The sequence below is a fragment of the Pseudorasbora parva genome, chromosome 19 (genome assembly GCF_024679245.1).
Source record: "Pseudorasbora parva isolate DD20220531a chromosome 19, ASM2467924v1, whole genome shotgun sequence".
Lineage (NCBI taxonomy): Eukaryota > Metazoa > Chordata > Actinopteri > Cypriniformes > Gobionidae > Pseudorasbora > Pseudorasbora parva.
The window spans coordinates 13,255,547-13,270,816 of NC_090190.1; the positions used below are offsets into that span (position 1 = coordinate 13,255,547).

The 15,270-nt window shown below is 37.5% G+C and overlaps 2 protein-coding genes across 9 annotated transcripts in view; one reads left to right on the plus strand and one right to left on the minus strand.

The window, feature by feature from the left end:
- nhsl3 (NHS like 3) overlaps positions 1-4,581 on the plus strand; it is an 85,574-nt gene extending 80,993 nt beyond the window's left edge. For all 8 annotated transcript variants that reach the window (XM_067425484.1, XM_067425485.1, XM_067425481.1 and 5 more), the window contains 2 exons: positions 110-3,676; positions 3,773-4,581. In XM_067425484.1, coding sequence (XP_067281585.1) covers positions 110-3,676; positions 3,773-3,795 — 3,590 coding nt within the window. In that variant the 3' untranslated portion in view covers positions 3,796-4,581. The remainder of the gene's footprint in view (positions 1-109; positions 3,677-3,772) is intronic.
- A 353-nt stretch (positions 4,582-4,934) lies between these two features.
- On the minus strand, positions 4,935-14,708 carry yars1 (tyrosyl-tRNA synthetase 1). Its single transcript, XM_067425203.1, has 14 exons — positions 14,634-14,708; positions 14,282-14,352; positions 13,305-13,451; positions 13,033-13,208; positions 11,260-11,389; positions 9,013-9,093; positions 8,843-8,935; positions 8,557-8,692; positions 8,392-8,477; positions 7,209-7,344; positions 6,963-7,063; positions 6,687-6,880; positions 6,441-6,582; positions 4,935-5,654 (listed from the first exon to the last, which is right to left on the minus strand). The coding sequence occupies exons 2-14, from the start codon at positions 14,336-14,338 to the stop codon at positions 5,544-5,546; spliced, it is 1,590 nt and encodes a 529-aa protein (XP_067281304.1). The 5' UTR covers positions 14,339-14,352; positions 14,634-14,708; the 3' UTR covers positions 4,935-5,543.
- Between the last annotated feature and the right edge of the window lie 562 nt (positions 14,709-15,270).

Below are 15,270 nucleotides of genomic sequence, written 5' to 3' on the forward strand. Positions count from 1 at the left end.
TATTGTCAGATTTTAACAACAACAAAAAAATCTGTTTTTTGATAATGACATACAGCTATTCTGCTAATAATAGAAGAATGACATTACTTTGCTTTTGTTTCTACTTAAGATATGGCAAGAGGAACTAACCTGCAGCAGCTTCCAAACAGAGAACGTGATGAAGATGATTCATCTGGCACAGTTGTCATCCCAACAATTGATGGAGAGCTCCCTTCAGTAAATCATGAAGGAGCTCGTGTACACCTGCAGAACATTGAAGTCCTTCAGACATCAAGAGATGAGGAGTTCCTAATAAACCACATCCATTCTGTCTATCAAGATGAGTTAAACCGAAAGCTTGGGCTAGGAGCATGCCTTACACAGAGGCCTAAGTCTCTTGCTGTGCCAGGGATGACCACTTCCTCTTTCCTGCATGAGCCTCAAGGTCCTGTTATGTCTATTTCACCACAGGCAACGTATTTATCCAAGATTATTCCGAATGCAATTCTGCCTGCTGGAATAGATATCATTGAAATTAATAATGATCACAGCCGACGCAGTGCCAGTACAGTCAGCAAGAGTAGTTTAGCATCAGCTAGCCCAGCTTCTTCACGTTCTGGAGGTGGGACAAATCAAGGTCCACTTACCGCTAGCTCCAACAAGAGCCATTCGCAATCATCTGAGACTGTCGTCTCCAACTCCTCTACAATATCTTCAAAAGGAAGGTGTCTACCAACCTTTTCTGCAGACAGCACCAAAGAAGTTTCAGAATTAATCCCAAAGGACATGAGTGTTACAAGCTCAAGCAGTTGGAAAAGTTCTGACAGTAAAGATACAAACCACATACCGGACCACAAGGAGTTGGGTGATGCAGGGGACAATGTTAGAAACAGCCATTCATTCTCTCGTAGTCTTTCTGTAATGAAGACAAAACTACCACCAGCACCACCTCAAAGAACCTTTTCCCTCCACCATGAAAAACTTAAGTGGAGATCTAGGGAACGGGTAGACATAAAAGATCTCAAAGATATAGCACCAAATGATGAGCAAACATGTAGAGGACTTAGCAGTTCAAAAGATCATCAGTCCACTAATAACGAGAAGAATTCTGTCCATTCTTCTGTGCTCAGCTCATTAAGAGATTTCCAGACATCTGTGGAATCTAGCCCACTTAGTCCCGATCAAGCTTTTACTGGAAGTCATGTTGGAATAAATAACTCAGCCCCAAAGAAAACTGGAGAATGCGATGAAAACAAATTTGATAGGACTTTATCTCCTTCTAGTGGATACTCAAGTCAAAGTGGGACGCCTACACATTCCCCTAAAGAGGTTAGTCCTTCCTCACCTGGAAAGAGAAGAGCTAAGCCTTTAAAACCAGAGAGAGCAGGTGTACAGAGCTCACCAGTGGTTTCAGTCTCTTCATCAATGACATCTCTGTCTTCAGTCACATCGGATATGGTGCATCAGGACATTCAAAGAAACACCACCCCATCAGAGACACTGAAGTGCTCCCCTCTGCTTACAACAGTGAAAAACAAGGTAACACCCACACATCCAAATATTGCTCTTAGGGAACTGTTCAACATTCCCCCTCCACCCAAGGTAAAAGCCCCATCACCCCCACCCCCTGAAACCTGGATTCACAATAAACGCACACTTGAACTATTATGTGGCCCAGGTCCAAACCCCCATAAGTTACATCAGCTTCAAAAACAGCAAAAAGATTCATCAATAAGTAAAAATCTAAACATAAATTCAACGCAAATCCATCAACAAATGATCCCAAAGACACAGAAAACAGAGGAAATTAAGACCGCGACCCAAGTGGAGAACAAAGAAGCTGTAAAAGAACAAAATGAGTCCATGTCACCACAAGTGCATGAACAAACAATGGCAGAACCTCCAGATGTGAGGCATAATGGAAGCCCAAGATTACTTCATGAACTAGAAAGTCCAGAAACAATTACAGAGGTTAACCAGATCATTCGTTTACAAGAGAAGAGAACTGTAGAGGATCAAAAGGAAAAAGGAAGTCAAACACTTCCTACAACAAAGGTACCAACTATCAAAGTTGATCAAAGTATGCTGTCACAAACAAACTGTGAAGTCAAAACAAATGCTGAAATCGTGAGCACATCTCCCCCAAGGAATGATGAAACCAATGAGAGGCATTTGAATCATAAACCAATGAAAACCCTTGGTATAGTAGTGCCTGATGTCAATGGCATTTCTCCACCTCCTTCTCCACCTCCAGAACATCACCCTCCTCCACCACCTATTAAAAAGTTGTCAGCCTCCTCAGTGTCTATACCACCATCTAAAGAAGAAGATGAACAGAAGCTAGAAACAGAGGAGCAGATGACTTTCCTGGAGTCTTCTTGGCCTCCACCACCACCACCAATGGAAGAGTCCACTGACTTGCTGTTTGAGGAAACCGATGAACTTGACTTCCCCCCACCACCTCCTTCATTCATACATGAACCCCTCTCAGAGATATCTGTCAATTGCCATGAAGAATCCTGTGAACAGCAAGCCGATACAGAATTGGTTTCATCTAATGCTTCGGAAATGGACAGTAGTCCAGACCAAGACTCAGAAATGCATATTATTCTCCAAAAAAGAACTCTACAAAATGTAATGGACAATATACAACTAGATAAGCCTTGTAATGTTTCAGACTTCTCGGTGGACCAAATTGGCACAGAAAACACAACTGTAGCCTCTCCTAAATTATCCTTTTTATTACCAGATGAACTTGTACAAGGGGAAGATTCATCAGAGCATGCATCACCTAACACCCCAGTAGATTCCAATGTGCCACTTGCACCTCCGCTTCCAGTGGAAAACCAATCTGTTGTTAACTTACGAAGCCAATGTAGCCTTGTAAACAAAGACAACCGGAGCAAAGAACTGTTGGGTCGACACAAAAGCACCCCTATTCCAAAGGAAGATGCCAACATTCCACTTGTCACACCTTCCTTGCTTCAGATGGTGCGACTACGATCTGTAAATGTTGGGGAAGAGCAAATAAGCAATGACCACAAACCAAGTGCCGAGACCACAACAAATGAGGATCACAGTATTACTAGTCAAGCAACACCACAAAAGCCTATTCGCAAATCTTTGGCTTTGAAATCCAACTCACCTGCCAAGTCATCTCCTGCTTCTGCCACAGTACCATCTATGCGTCTTCAAGAGGCTATACGTATGAAGACAGCTGCTATGTCCTCCAGCGGAGTACCTGCAATGCTCAATCTACGCGTATCCTCAACTAGCACTGCTAGTTCACCTGTGCAGTCCCCTAAAACACCAGACGGCTGTGACTTACTTAAGTCCCCTGCATCTACAGCCAGTTTTATATTCTCCAAAAGCACAAAAAAGGTGATCATTGAAACACCTTCTTCGCCTGAGGTCCAAGCAAGCCTCAAACAGAGTCTTGCAGCTGAGATAATGCAGGTTTCTGACCAAGCCAAGATGATTACAAATGGAACCAAAAAAGCTATTAAGGTACCGCCACCTGTTGCTAAGAAACCAGTGCATGGAACAAATCCTCCCAACAAGACAGAAAACGCAACACCGGATATGACAGAGATCTTGACAAATAAACAAATAATGAGGGTTGAAGTTAATGGGCAGAGTGATCCAGTGCATCCTGCTGGCCAGCGAGCACAATCATTAGGGAGTAAAGAGCAAGCAAGTAAGGAAGCATTCAGGGGTTATTTCAATTTGTGCATGAAATACAGATGGTCAGTCGTAATAGTAAATAATCATTATAATTACATTTCTTTTTCAGGAAGTACAGAGACTGCATGTTGAAGAGTTATGGTGTACGAGTTGAGTTTTGATTGGACTGTTTAGTCACAGTTTGGCAAAGAGAAGAGGACAAAGCAAGTGATAAAAGACCAAGTGGGATTATGGTAAAGGATTCATGGACACCACAACTGTCTTAAAAGCCTTAGCCTGATAATGGCCTTCAAATGTATGCAAAAAGCTTTTACCCCAAGTCGTTTTTTAAAATAGCTTTATTACAACTTTCGAGTATTTTTCTAGTTTCTGTGCTCTGGGAAAAGTCACTTTAAGTTTATTTTGGACTTATCAAAGCTAATGACCGCAGGATTGAACTGACATCTAGTGGTCACTAGTGGTAGTATTCACTGCTTGACGCAAAAAAGTCAAATCCTGTGTTATAATTTAAGGACATATCTAAATGTCCAATCACAGAGATTGATTGCTAGCAATTAATGAAAGAAGTTGACTCTACTAACAATTTTTGAAAGTTTTAGTGCTACTGCTACCAGCTTTCAGCAAATATGTAATTATACATGTACAGAACCGTCTGAAGTATGCTGACCATGGCTGAAATGTATAACATATAAAATATTTACATGCATACTTTACATTAGATTAAAGCACTTTTAAGCTAAATGCTGCATTTCTGTTGGAACCAGCAAACTAGAAAGAGTATTGAATGATGGTCCCTCTAAAATTGATGTAAAATATATATATACATATACTTTAGTAGCTATTTACTTCCAAGGGAGTAAATAGAATCACAACACTGTTTTAAACATAAATATGCATTAAAAGATATTTATAGATTTACCCTGTTTTGACTGTTTTTAAATTCCTTGGACATACAAATATAACATTACACACAGTACCCCCCCACCCCACTTATTTTGTTTGTCTGATTAATGTCATGTAACCATTCATCAAACTAAATACAGTGCATCACCAAACAGAAAAACCTTTCATGTTCTCTGGTAAAGCTTATTTTTTCAGTACAGCAAAATACACAAATGGGTTATAGTTCCCATTATCTTTATTATGGTGTCTTCCCCCCCAAACTTTCGTTCTCAGAGTTATATATTTAGATACCTCTTTTCAGTAGAACATGACAAAACTACATTACAATAGGTACATTTGAAGACATTTCCATTATTTCCATAAAGACACATTTTTATGAATCATCTTTTGTTTATTTCAATGAGTTTTAAATGTTACAGTGCATGAAATTTGAGGCGTTTCCCTGTGAACCAAGCTAAACTGATCCTAAAATATTAACCCATAACAGTTTATTATGTATAGAGATTGTTCGTGTCTGAACCGTTTCCGTTGATGGTTAAATAGTTTAAAAATTGTCCGACTGTAAACTGATCATTGAGCAGTGATCGTTTTCCATAAATCCTGAGAGTGACAACAAATGAACTCCTGCAAGATTCTTCATTTGAAATTCAAACATACGAGGATGATATTATTTACTGCAGTACTTAATGTGTAAAACATCTTGGACAGCAATACACGCAATGTAAAGCACAGACGATACCCATATGTATTCTGCTGCAGTAACCGTATGCTATTATATAATTTACAGGTTGACATGGCTAAATGAGACAGTAAAAAATTAATAATGACACTGTAAGCCATTTGCTTTTCCATCAGTCATTTAGCGGTTTTCGATGGCTATGATGAGTAATACCCGACACTGTGTAATTGTCATGGGGATATTGGGTTGTCATGGAAACTCAAGCTTTGAAGAGTATGATAAAAATGGTGAAGACGGTCTAGCTAATATTTCCACCTTTTAGTGTTTTACAAGTGATCTGTCCTAGTTTGGTCATCAGATTTTGCTCTTTCCATTGTGCAACATACTCGCCTGAGATCTTCAGATCCACCTGAAGAGATCAGACAAATAAACATAAAACCAAGAATAAGAGAGTGATACCATAATATGATTGTTTAAAGGGATAGTTCACCCAAAAATAAAAATTCTGTCATTACTCAACTTTGTCATTCCAAACCTGTAATACGGAACACACTTAACACACATTAAGATATTTTTGATGAAATCCGAGAGCTCTCGGCCCCTTCCATAGATAGCATTTTTCAAGGCCAATTGAACTTTTTTTGTTAAAATGGTCCACGTGACTTCAGTGGTTCAACCTTCGAGAAAACAAAACAAAAATATATACTTTATATAACAATTTCGTTCTAGCCTGTGCCAGTCTCCTACGCAGTTTCCATTTGAGAGCGCAGCGCTTTCGAGTTTACGGCAGCTGATATAATATATATAATGTGTGTTATGACGACGCAGGAGCTGCACTGTATTTACAACGAAAACTGCGTAGGAGACTGGCACAGGCCAGAACGAAATTGTTGAATAAAGTCATTATTTGTGTTTGTTTTTGCACACAAAAAATATTCTCGTTGCTTCATTAAATTAAGGTTGAACCACTGGAGTCATATGGACTATTTTAAGGATGTTTTTACTACCTTTCTGGGCCATGAAAGTGTTAATTAAATTGCTGTCTATGTAGGGGTCGGAGTCCTTAGATTTCCCCAAAAATATCTTCATTTGTGTAAAGAAAATGAATAAATGTCTGAAAAGTTTGGAACAACATGAGGGGTAGTAATTAATAACTGATTTTTCATTCAAGTACAGAAATATAAAATTAACATACCTGTAACTTCTCAAACACCTTTTTCTTTGGTTTCAATTCATCATCTGGTTTGCCTGACTCGTAACCTTCTACAAAAACACGGTCTCCTGGTGCTGATCCTTCCGGGGGATCTAAAGGCTCCACTCTCCTGGGCTCTCCCTCACTGAAGGCCATCACATTCAGAAAGATCAACACAAGATGACTTTTACTATAAGAAAATCTTGATTGAATGAAATAGTTGAATTAGAGTGTGTCGGTCCTACTAACATTGAAGCACAGAGCAGCATGGCTTGGGATTCAATCCCTCTCATTTTCTGGGGCTTTAGGTTGCATAGCAACACTACAAGACGGTCCTGAAGCTGCTCCTGGGAGATGTAGGCCACCAGTCCACTCACTACAGTCCGTGGCTGTTCCTCCCCCACGTCGATCTTCTCTAAATATAGCGAGTCTGCGTCTGGATGCTAACAAATAAAGAAAAAAAGCTTATTTAAACATTCTCTTGTTGGAAAAACAAATTGTAAAATTATTGCTGGCCGTCACTACCTTTTCTACACTGACGACTTTGCCTACTCTGATGTCCAATCTGGATGGGATGACCTCTTCTTCATCTGCGGTTTGTTTAGGGTTGCCCTTCGCTCCTCCTTCTGTGAAACAATGACAATCGAACCTTTTCCTAAAACTCATTCTAGACCTTGAAGAAGCACCAATTAGTATTTTATTGTTAAATGGGATCACAAGGGTCAATGATTGTGTCCAAAATGCTTTTAGACAGTGCATATTTTCACTCACTGTTTTTAGAGGGCTCTGGGTAAGCTGATGTTGTCAATTTCCTCAACTCTGGGGTTTCAAACTTCTTCCTGATGGGGTCCAACAGCTTGTTGAGAGCCAACTCTACTGAAGCCTTCAGGTCACCAGGATGGATTTGCTGCAGGTACAAGCAGTGCAGGGGTCAACATATGAATTTATGTACACGTGTTATTTGTTCAATAAAAGGTTTGTTCACCCAAAAATGACATTTCTGTCATTAAGGACTCACCCTAATGTTGTTTCACACCCAGAAGACCTCCATTCATCTTCAGAACTCACTTTAAGAAATTTTATGTTTAGTCCAAGAGCGTATGAAATTGTATGCACACTTTACTGTCCATGTCCAGAAAGGGAATAAAAACATCATCACAGCAGTCCATATGTGGCATCAGTTGGTTAATTAGAATCTCTTGAAGCATCGAAAATACATTTTGGTCCAAAAATAACAAAAACGATGACTTATTTCAGCATTGTCTTCTCTTCTGTGTTTGTGTTTAATCCTCAAATAAAGATTTATTCAAGCATATTGATTCATGATTCTGATCGCCAGTGTCACGTGATTTCAGTAGTTTGACATGCGATCCGAATCCTGAATCAATTAACTGATTCACAACCGCTTGAATCTTTATTTAAGGTTTGAAAACAAACGCGGAAGAGAAGACAATGATGAATAAAGTCATAGTTGTTGCTATTTTGGGACCAAAATGTATTTTCGATACTTCAAGAGATTCTAACCAACTGATGTCACATATGGACTACTGTGATGATGTTTTTATTCCCTTTCTGGACATGGACAGTATAGTGTGCATACAATTTCATACACTCTTGGGACTAAATACAAAATATCTTAAACTGTGTTCTGAAAATGAGGTCTTAAGGGTGTGAATGACATTAGGGTGAGTTATTAAAGACATAAATTTCATTTTTGGGTGAACTCCCTTTCGAGGGTAAAAATAAAGCTTCAGTCATTTACTTACTCAAGTCGTTCTAAACCTGTATGAATTCCTTTATTCTTCTGAACACAGAAGAGGATAATTTGAAGATTTGAAGCAGAAGAAAGGAATTCATACCGGTTTGGAACAACTTGAGGTTGGGTAAATGATGACACTTTCATTTTTGGGTGAACTATCCCTTTAAGTAGTAAATATAAGCACGGTTCAGATACCTCTGCAGCAAAGTCCTTCTCCACTTCCTCAAAATCTGTGTAGACTTTGTCACCTCCCCACTTTGGATCTCTTTTAATAACAAACTCTGAAAAAGGGACACATCATTGAGTACTTAATTATATGTTTACATTTTCAAAATATTTTGTGTGTGTGTCTGAGCTCACCTGAATGGAGCGGGAAAAGCACGTGCTTCACGAAGGATAGAACACCATTATTCTCAATATTTCCAGGCTCACAGAATGCCTTCTTTAGCTTCTTCTTCACCTCTTGGTTCTTATCCAACAGGTCGATCTTGGATTCCTGATATCAGACATGAAAGTTTGAAAATGTTGAATCCTAGTCCATCAATCCAACACCTTGAATTGAACAGCATAAGCCGCTATCCCATCCAGTCAAATGAATCAGATGATTTGATTACATGAATCTTCAGAGTTGTAAATGGTGGCATACCTCCTCAGAGGAGCTCATCTTGCCCCCTGTCAGTCCAGGCACCATTGGGTTCATCATGTGGATACGTTTGGTGTACCCAAGAGAGGGCAGGTACTGAAGAAGAAGAATATTTCACTATTTCCTAGTGTATTGGAAGTAGTGCTAACAAAGTTTAAAAACATCAGATGTACCTTCTCTGCTAATGTGAAGATCTTCCTCTGATCCACACCCCCGAACTGAGCATCTACTTTTAAGTACTCCTCATCCAGTGCCTGAAAAAACAAAACCAAAAAAAAATCAGTGTCTGGAATATGCAGCAAACCAGAAAACCAAAAGATCATCCACTCTTTACAAAATGTAGGTTTTGTAGGTAGAAAAAAAATATACTGAATACATTTATATGATCAAAAACACTAAATATTGAGAAGGATTATTACACTTTTAATGTTTTTTATTTTTATTTTAATCGATTACAAACTTACAGATGTAAATGTAAATTGTCACATGATCCTTCAGAAACCATTCTAATATGCTGATTTAGCCTAAAAAATCTAGACGCACCCTAGCGGCAGCAAATCTAATCTGCCCGCGAGTGTCGTCTAGCAACTCTCAATACCCTTCTGGTAAACGCCAAACTCTTGTCACGCCAATCACATAGTGTATAGAGTCAGTGGGCGGGGCCATAATGACGACGGCCGAGTTGCGTTTGCGTGCTTCTAATAAACACAGAAACTGGCGAACGGCGGTCTTTCGAATCAGCTTTGACCGTGACTCTGGAAGACTTGGAGTTAAGCTTTTCTGAGAAAAGAACAAAGAACGGCACTGAAGTCATTCTTAAAAAGGGAAGATGTGTTCGGAGTTTAGCCGACCGGATACGGCGAATGTTTAATCTGTCAACTAGCTCTGTTTCACCTTCGTTGCTCTGGTTGGTTGTAGCGCTATCCTATCGCGTGCAGAGGGAGTTTGAAAGACAACCGTTTATCCCGCCCCTCGGATTGAGCCCTGTCAATGGTGAGTTTCCAGACCAAACATCTGGATGTGGGTCTGGTTTGTCAGGCTAATGCTGATTTGCTGCTCAAGAAATATTTCTTAATAATGTTCAACAGTTACATCTTTAGCTTAATTTCTTTTGAGTGTTGAATGTGATGCATTTTTTCTTCGTGTGAAACTCTATTTTCCTAGATAGTGTTCAAAAATAGAATTAATACATCCTAAATCGTAGTATGTTAATAAGAATATTCCAAAGATACCCAGATGTTTTCTGGCTATCCCAAGACCAAGCTCAATTTAAGAATGAACATTGGTCTGGGAGTCTGTTCTGTATTTTCTACTGAACAAGAGGCGTGATCAACGAGCATAATTAAAATGACTCTACGCAATTGGATAGTCCTTCAACCAATCAGACCACAAGAGGCGTGATCAACGAGCATAATTAAAATGACTCTACGCAATTGGATAGTCCTTCAACCAATCAGACCACAAGAGGCGTGATCAACGAGCAACGACCCATTGCTTCTCTATCCGTCATCGTGTTAAACCCGCCAATAGCACACCAGGTGGATAAGCCAGTCTGTGATTGGTTCCCGCAAAAGTGTAACAGAAGCAGTAGAAGACTGAGTTGCCGGGCGAAATCAAATCGCCTGCAGATCAGGCTGGGTTTACCCAGTCTAACCCGGATGGTTTACTATTTTAGAATTTGAAGTGCAGATCGACACACACACGGCTAATTTTGCCAACAACCGATTGCGAATTAAACGAGGATTCAATTAGAACTACAAACAACAAAGGAAAAAAAACGACAAACATCGCAGATGTGCGAGTCCAAAAATAAGTCGAGAGGTTTCGATAAAGGGGTTTGAGTGATTAATAACCAGTATCTAACGTGACGAAAATATATTTATTCAATGTTATCGACATTATATACATTTGGTCATTAACACTTAAATGCATCAAATTGAAATTGCAAACACATGAGGAAAGGATCCGCATGAAAGACCCATGACGGGCAGATCAACGTGCTACTACATTTCTCTCCGATATGGTAGAAATTAATTCAAATGTAAATTCAAATGTTCAAAAAGTAATAAATTTCACTGAGTGTGGAGGATTTGAACTGTGACAAGATGATTGACAGGGAAGTTTAAACAGTAACAGGATCCATGTAACTAAGCAACAGAGCTGTAGTATGTCCCAAAGCGTGCATACTGTTCTGCTCCACACTCAAATGTATGTACTTTTTCTTCACAAAAATAGTACATACTTTTTAGGTCGCATTATTAAGTAGGCAAATTGGGATCCAGCAACTGATACATTTTTAAAGGATTCTTTGATTAACAGAAAGAACAGAAAGTTCAAAAGAACAAAACATTAAAAAAATATATATAAATGTATTTACTGTATGTATTTGAAAAAATCGTAGCAAAAGATATTCTGCATACCTGTAGTCCAGGATACAGCAGACCACTCAGAAGAGGATGCTCAACCTGTTTGACCACCTCAGCACCAGCTTTCTTTGCATCATGTTCAGTGACCATGGAGGACAGCCGGTAAACATCTAGAGTGTACTCTCTATAACAGATCAACCATACAAAGACTTTGGAATTTGCATTTGCTTTCTTTATATTCAATCAGGACCTGTAAAAAAACATTTCCCTGTACAATGCTCAGAAATACAGTACAGGCCAAAAGTTTGGACACATTACTATTTGTAATGTTTTTGAAAGAAGTTTCTTCTGCTCATCAAGCCTGAATTTATTTGATAAAAAATACAGATTTTTTTTTTAATATTGTGATATATTAATACAATTTAAAATATTTGGTTTTCAATTTATTATACTTTAAATGATCATTTATTTCTGTGATGCAAAGCTGAATTTTCAGGATCGTTACTCCAGTCTTCATGTGACATCCAGTCTATCACATGATCCTTCAGAAATCATTCTAATATTCTGACTTATTATGAGTGTTGGAAATAATTCTGCTGCCTAATATATTTGATGAATAAAAGTTTCAAAAGATAGTGATGTTAACAGTGATACCAAAGCTCCGAAGCTTGTGTCAAAAAAATGAAACGATTTTCAGTGAAGCTTTGTATCGATGCTTGATTCGTTTTATCAAAATCACGTGACCTACGACGTCCGAAGCTTCGGTTCACACACGCCCACGTGACTGCTTCGTACTCAGATTCAAAAAGCGCGACACAGGTGGTTAGAACTTGTATTGTGCTAGTTTATTGAGTGTGTGTGTGTGTGTGTGTACTTGCTTTATTCTGTATCAAGTTTTACAAAATTTTGATTTTAGGAGTATGCAGTGGAACACATTGTTGTCATGTATTTTACATATTGATTAATTCATTTATACATCTATTCATACATTTGTTTTTGTTTTTTACTTATAAGACAATGGTTTCAAAACATTTTGCGACACAGCGCTTTCCCTCACTTTCAACAGAAGAGGACCTCATCGAGCTCTGATTTGAAAAGTTTCGAGTAATGAACCTTTTTCTGATTCAACTGTGCTGAAAGCTTCACTGGTTCAAAAAAGCTTCACTTCGCCATCACTATCAAATGAACTGCATTTATTCAAAATAAAAACAATAAATAATATAAATCTCATTTACTATAATTATTTAACACATCCTTGCTGAATAAAATTATTGATTTATTTAAAAAAAAAAAAAAAGACCCCAAATTACTGACCAGTAGTGTATATTGTACAAAAGATTTCTATTTTTAAAACATTTGCTTCTTTCTTTCTTTCTTTTTTCTTTTTTTTTTTACTTTTTATTCATCAAAGTATTATGAAAAAGTATCACAGTTTATGAAAAAATGAAACAGCAGAACTGTTTCCAACTTTGAAAATGAATCATCATATTAGAATGATTTCTGAAGGATCATGTGACACTGAAGACTGGAGGAATAATCATGAAAATTCAGCTTTGCATCACAGAAATAAATGATCTTTTAAAGTATAATAAATTGAAAACCAATTATTTTAAATTGTAATAATATATCACAATATTAAAAATTGTTCTGTATTTTTGATCAAATAAATGCAGGCTTGATGAGCAGAATAAACTTCTTTCAAAAACATTACAAATTGTAACGTGTCCAAACTTTTGGCATTTATTGTATATATAAAAATCAAGTTCTTGATTGATTGTTATCCAATGCAAGTCTCTGAAATACAGTATTTAAATGAAGAGCAGTTACCTGCTGAGCTGAAAGTCTGTGCCTTTAACAAATTTGAGTTTGTCAAGAGGAACCCCAATGCTCTCCAACATGGCCTTAATGATCTGCTCATAATACTTCACCCTGAGCTCCAGCAGCTCCCAGGGAGCCTTCATGTTGTCCAGGTAGGCATGGAGATCAGCAAAGAGGATGGTCACCTATAGAACAGAAACACAAAAAGGTATACACACCGATCCAACACACCAGAGATAAGTGCTTATGCTGACAACCAATACAGGACGCCAAAGTCAAACCTCGCAGCCCGCCTTTAGGAAGTCGGCGATCTTTGACATGGGGACAAAGTAAGCCACGTGGGGTTTGCCTGTGGTTGCTGTTCCCCAGTAAACTTTCAATTCTCTTTCCTTCAGGATCTCCTTCAACCTCTCCTCACCAAGAACCTCCTGTGGAAACAACAGTGGAAGAACCGTTATGAATTAATGGATGAATGAATGAAACAAATACAATAGTAATAATGTTTTTTTTTTTGCATAACTTTTTATTTTCTGTACTTATTTGTCTTTTAAGATCATTTTTATATGTATTTATGTGTTCATTTATTTTATATATATTTATTCCCATGTGTATTTATTTCTATTTTTATTTATTAACACATTAATTTGCCTTATTCTTACTTATTTATTGATCAAATTTAACAATTAAAGCTGAAGCACCTTTTATAAAAGGTAATATCACAAATATGCAGATTTAAAACGTCAAAGCTGATTGAACACTGGTGAGAATATTGCTTCAGAATAAATTATATTTATAACACACAAACATACACACAAATTCTGGACAAGCAAATTTTTGTGAATGACAGATTTACTTGTCCAAAGTTAACGTTAACAGGATTAATGTCGAGCCCTGAAATAAACAAACAAATAATTAACAGTCAAAAAGTTTAAAAAATAAATTTTAAAGTAAATGCGGAAAATAATACAAGTAATACAAAGATAAATTGAATTAAAATTAATTATATTGGTTTTATCAAGTTTATGTTTTTTTTTTTTTTTATTGTCCTATTACATTACATTTTTACATATATTGTTATTCATTGGTTTTACTTTTTTCTACAGGTTATTACTGATGGTGCATACAAATGTCTTCAATCTCAGTCTCTTCAAAGCAATAACAGAAATACCTTGAAATTATTTCTATATGTCATGATGTAAATGTCAAATATGTTTGGCAAATATGTGTCCAGATAACGTTGCTGCTCTACTGTTTTTACCTGAAGGTTCCTGGTGATGAGCTGGAACTTCTCATCAGGACTCAGCTGCTCTCCCATGATGTCTGCTGCTTCTGTGGAAATTAAAAGACATGCTTATAGTTCAACAACGAAGATGAATCTACTTGTGATTCTGGTGGTAGCCAAAAATATGTCAAAAATTATATTTATAGAGCCCTGGCTTTAACGTCCGCTGTGAATGAATCGCTGAGGATGAGCTGTTTAACGTAATATCCATTTCGAGGAATGATAAAAACACTACAGCCAATACATCGGCATACATTTAACATTATCGTGTAATGTCAGTGAATAATAGATGACAAAAGCTATATAGATATAAAATAAAACAGCTCACCGGTGGTCGCTGAGAAACGTGTGCCGGTGACAGGCTCTTCCGGTTGAAACAAGATTTCATCATGTATTTCATAATAAAGGCCCCATCAGACATGTGAATGAATTAAAGTTAACATTATCAGTAATTTAAATACAATTATTTGGATACATAAATGTGGCATATATCGTGTATATATAACTAAATATGTAATACTGCGGTGTTTTAATTATTTCAAAATACTGCTTTGTAATGCGGTAGGGTTGCATCAGCAGGAAGAGTAATCAACTGAAGAACACCGAGCTGCGATCCATTGCAATGACTGTCTGTCTCCATCAGGGAGCGCTCCTACACTGACTGAGCCGCATTGAACATTTATTAAAAATAAATAAATAAAATATTGTCCTCCTTTCCTTTTTAAAATATATGTAGGATTACAGCCCGACACTTTAAAAAGTAACTGGTGCCGCAGTATGATCTCTTTCAGAACCAATGTTGACAATTTATTCCGAAACTGCACTGTATTAAAAATCTAACTTTGCGATTTAGAGGTTTAAGATTTCGGAGTTTCGTACGGTCGTTTAACAAATAAATAAATAAATACAATTGTCATTGTCACACAGAAAAATGACAGAAATATGAAACATAGTGCGCAACCTCT

Coding starts and splice junctions, on each gene's coding strand:
- yars1 (XM_067425203.1), bottom strand. CDS start 14,338: ATGGGAGAGCAGCTGAGTCCTGATGAGAAGTTCCAGCTCATCACCAGG. Junction 11,390..13,032: donor ACAGACTTTCAGCTCAGCAG/GTAACTGCTCTT, acceptor GATCTGTTATAG/AGAGTACACTCTAGATGTTT. Junction 7,345..8,391: donor AGAAGGACTTTGCTGCAGAG/GTATCTGAACCG, acceptor TTGTACCTGCAG/CAAATCCATCCTGGTGACCT.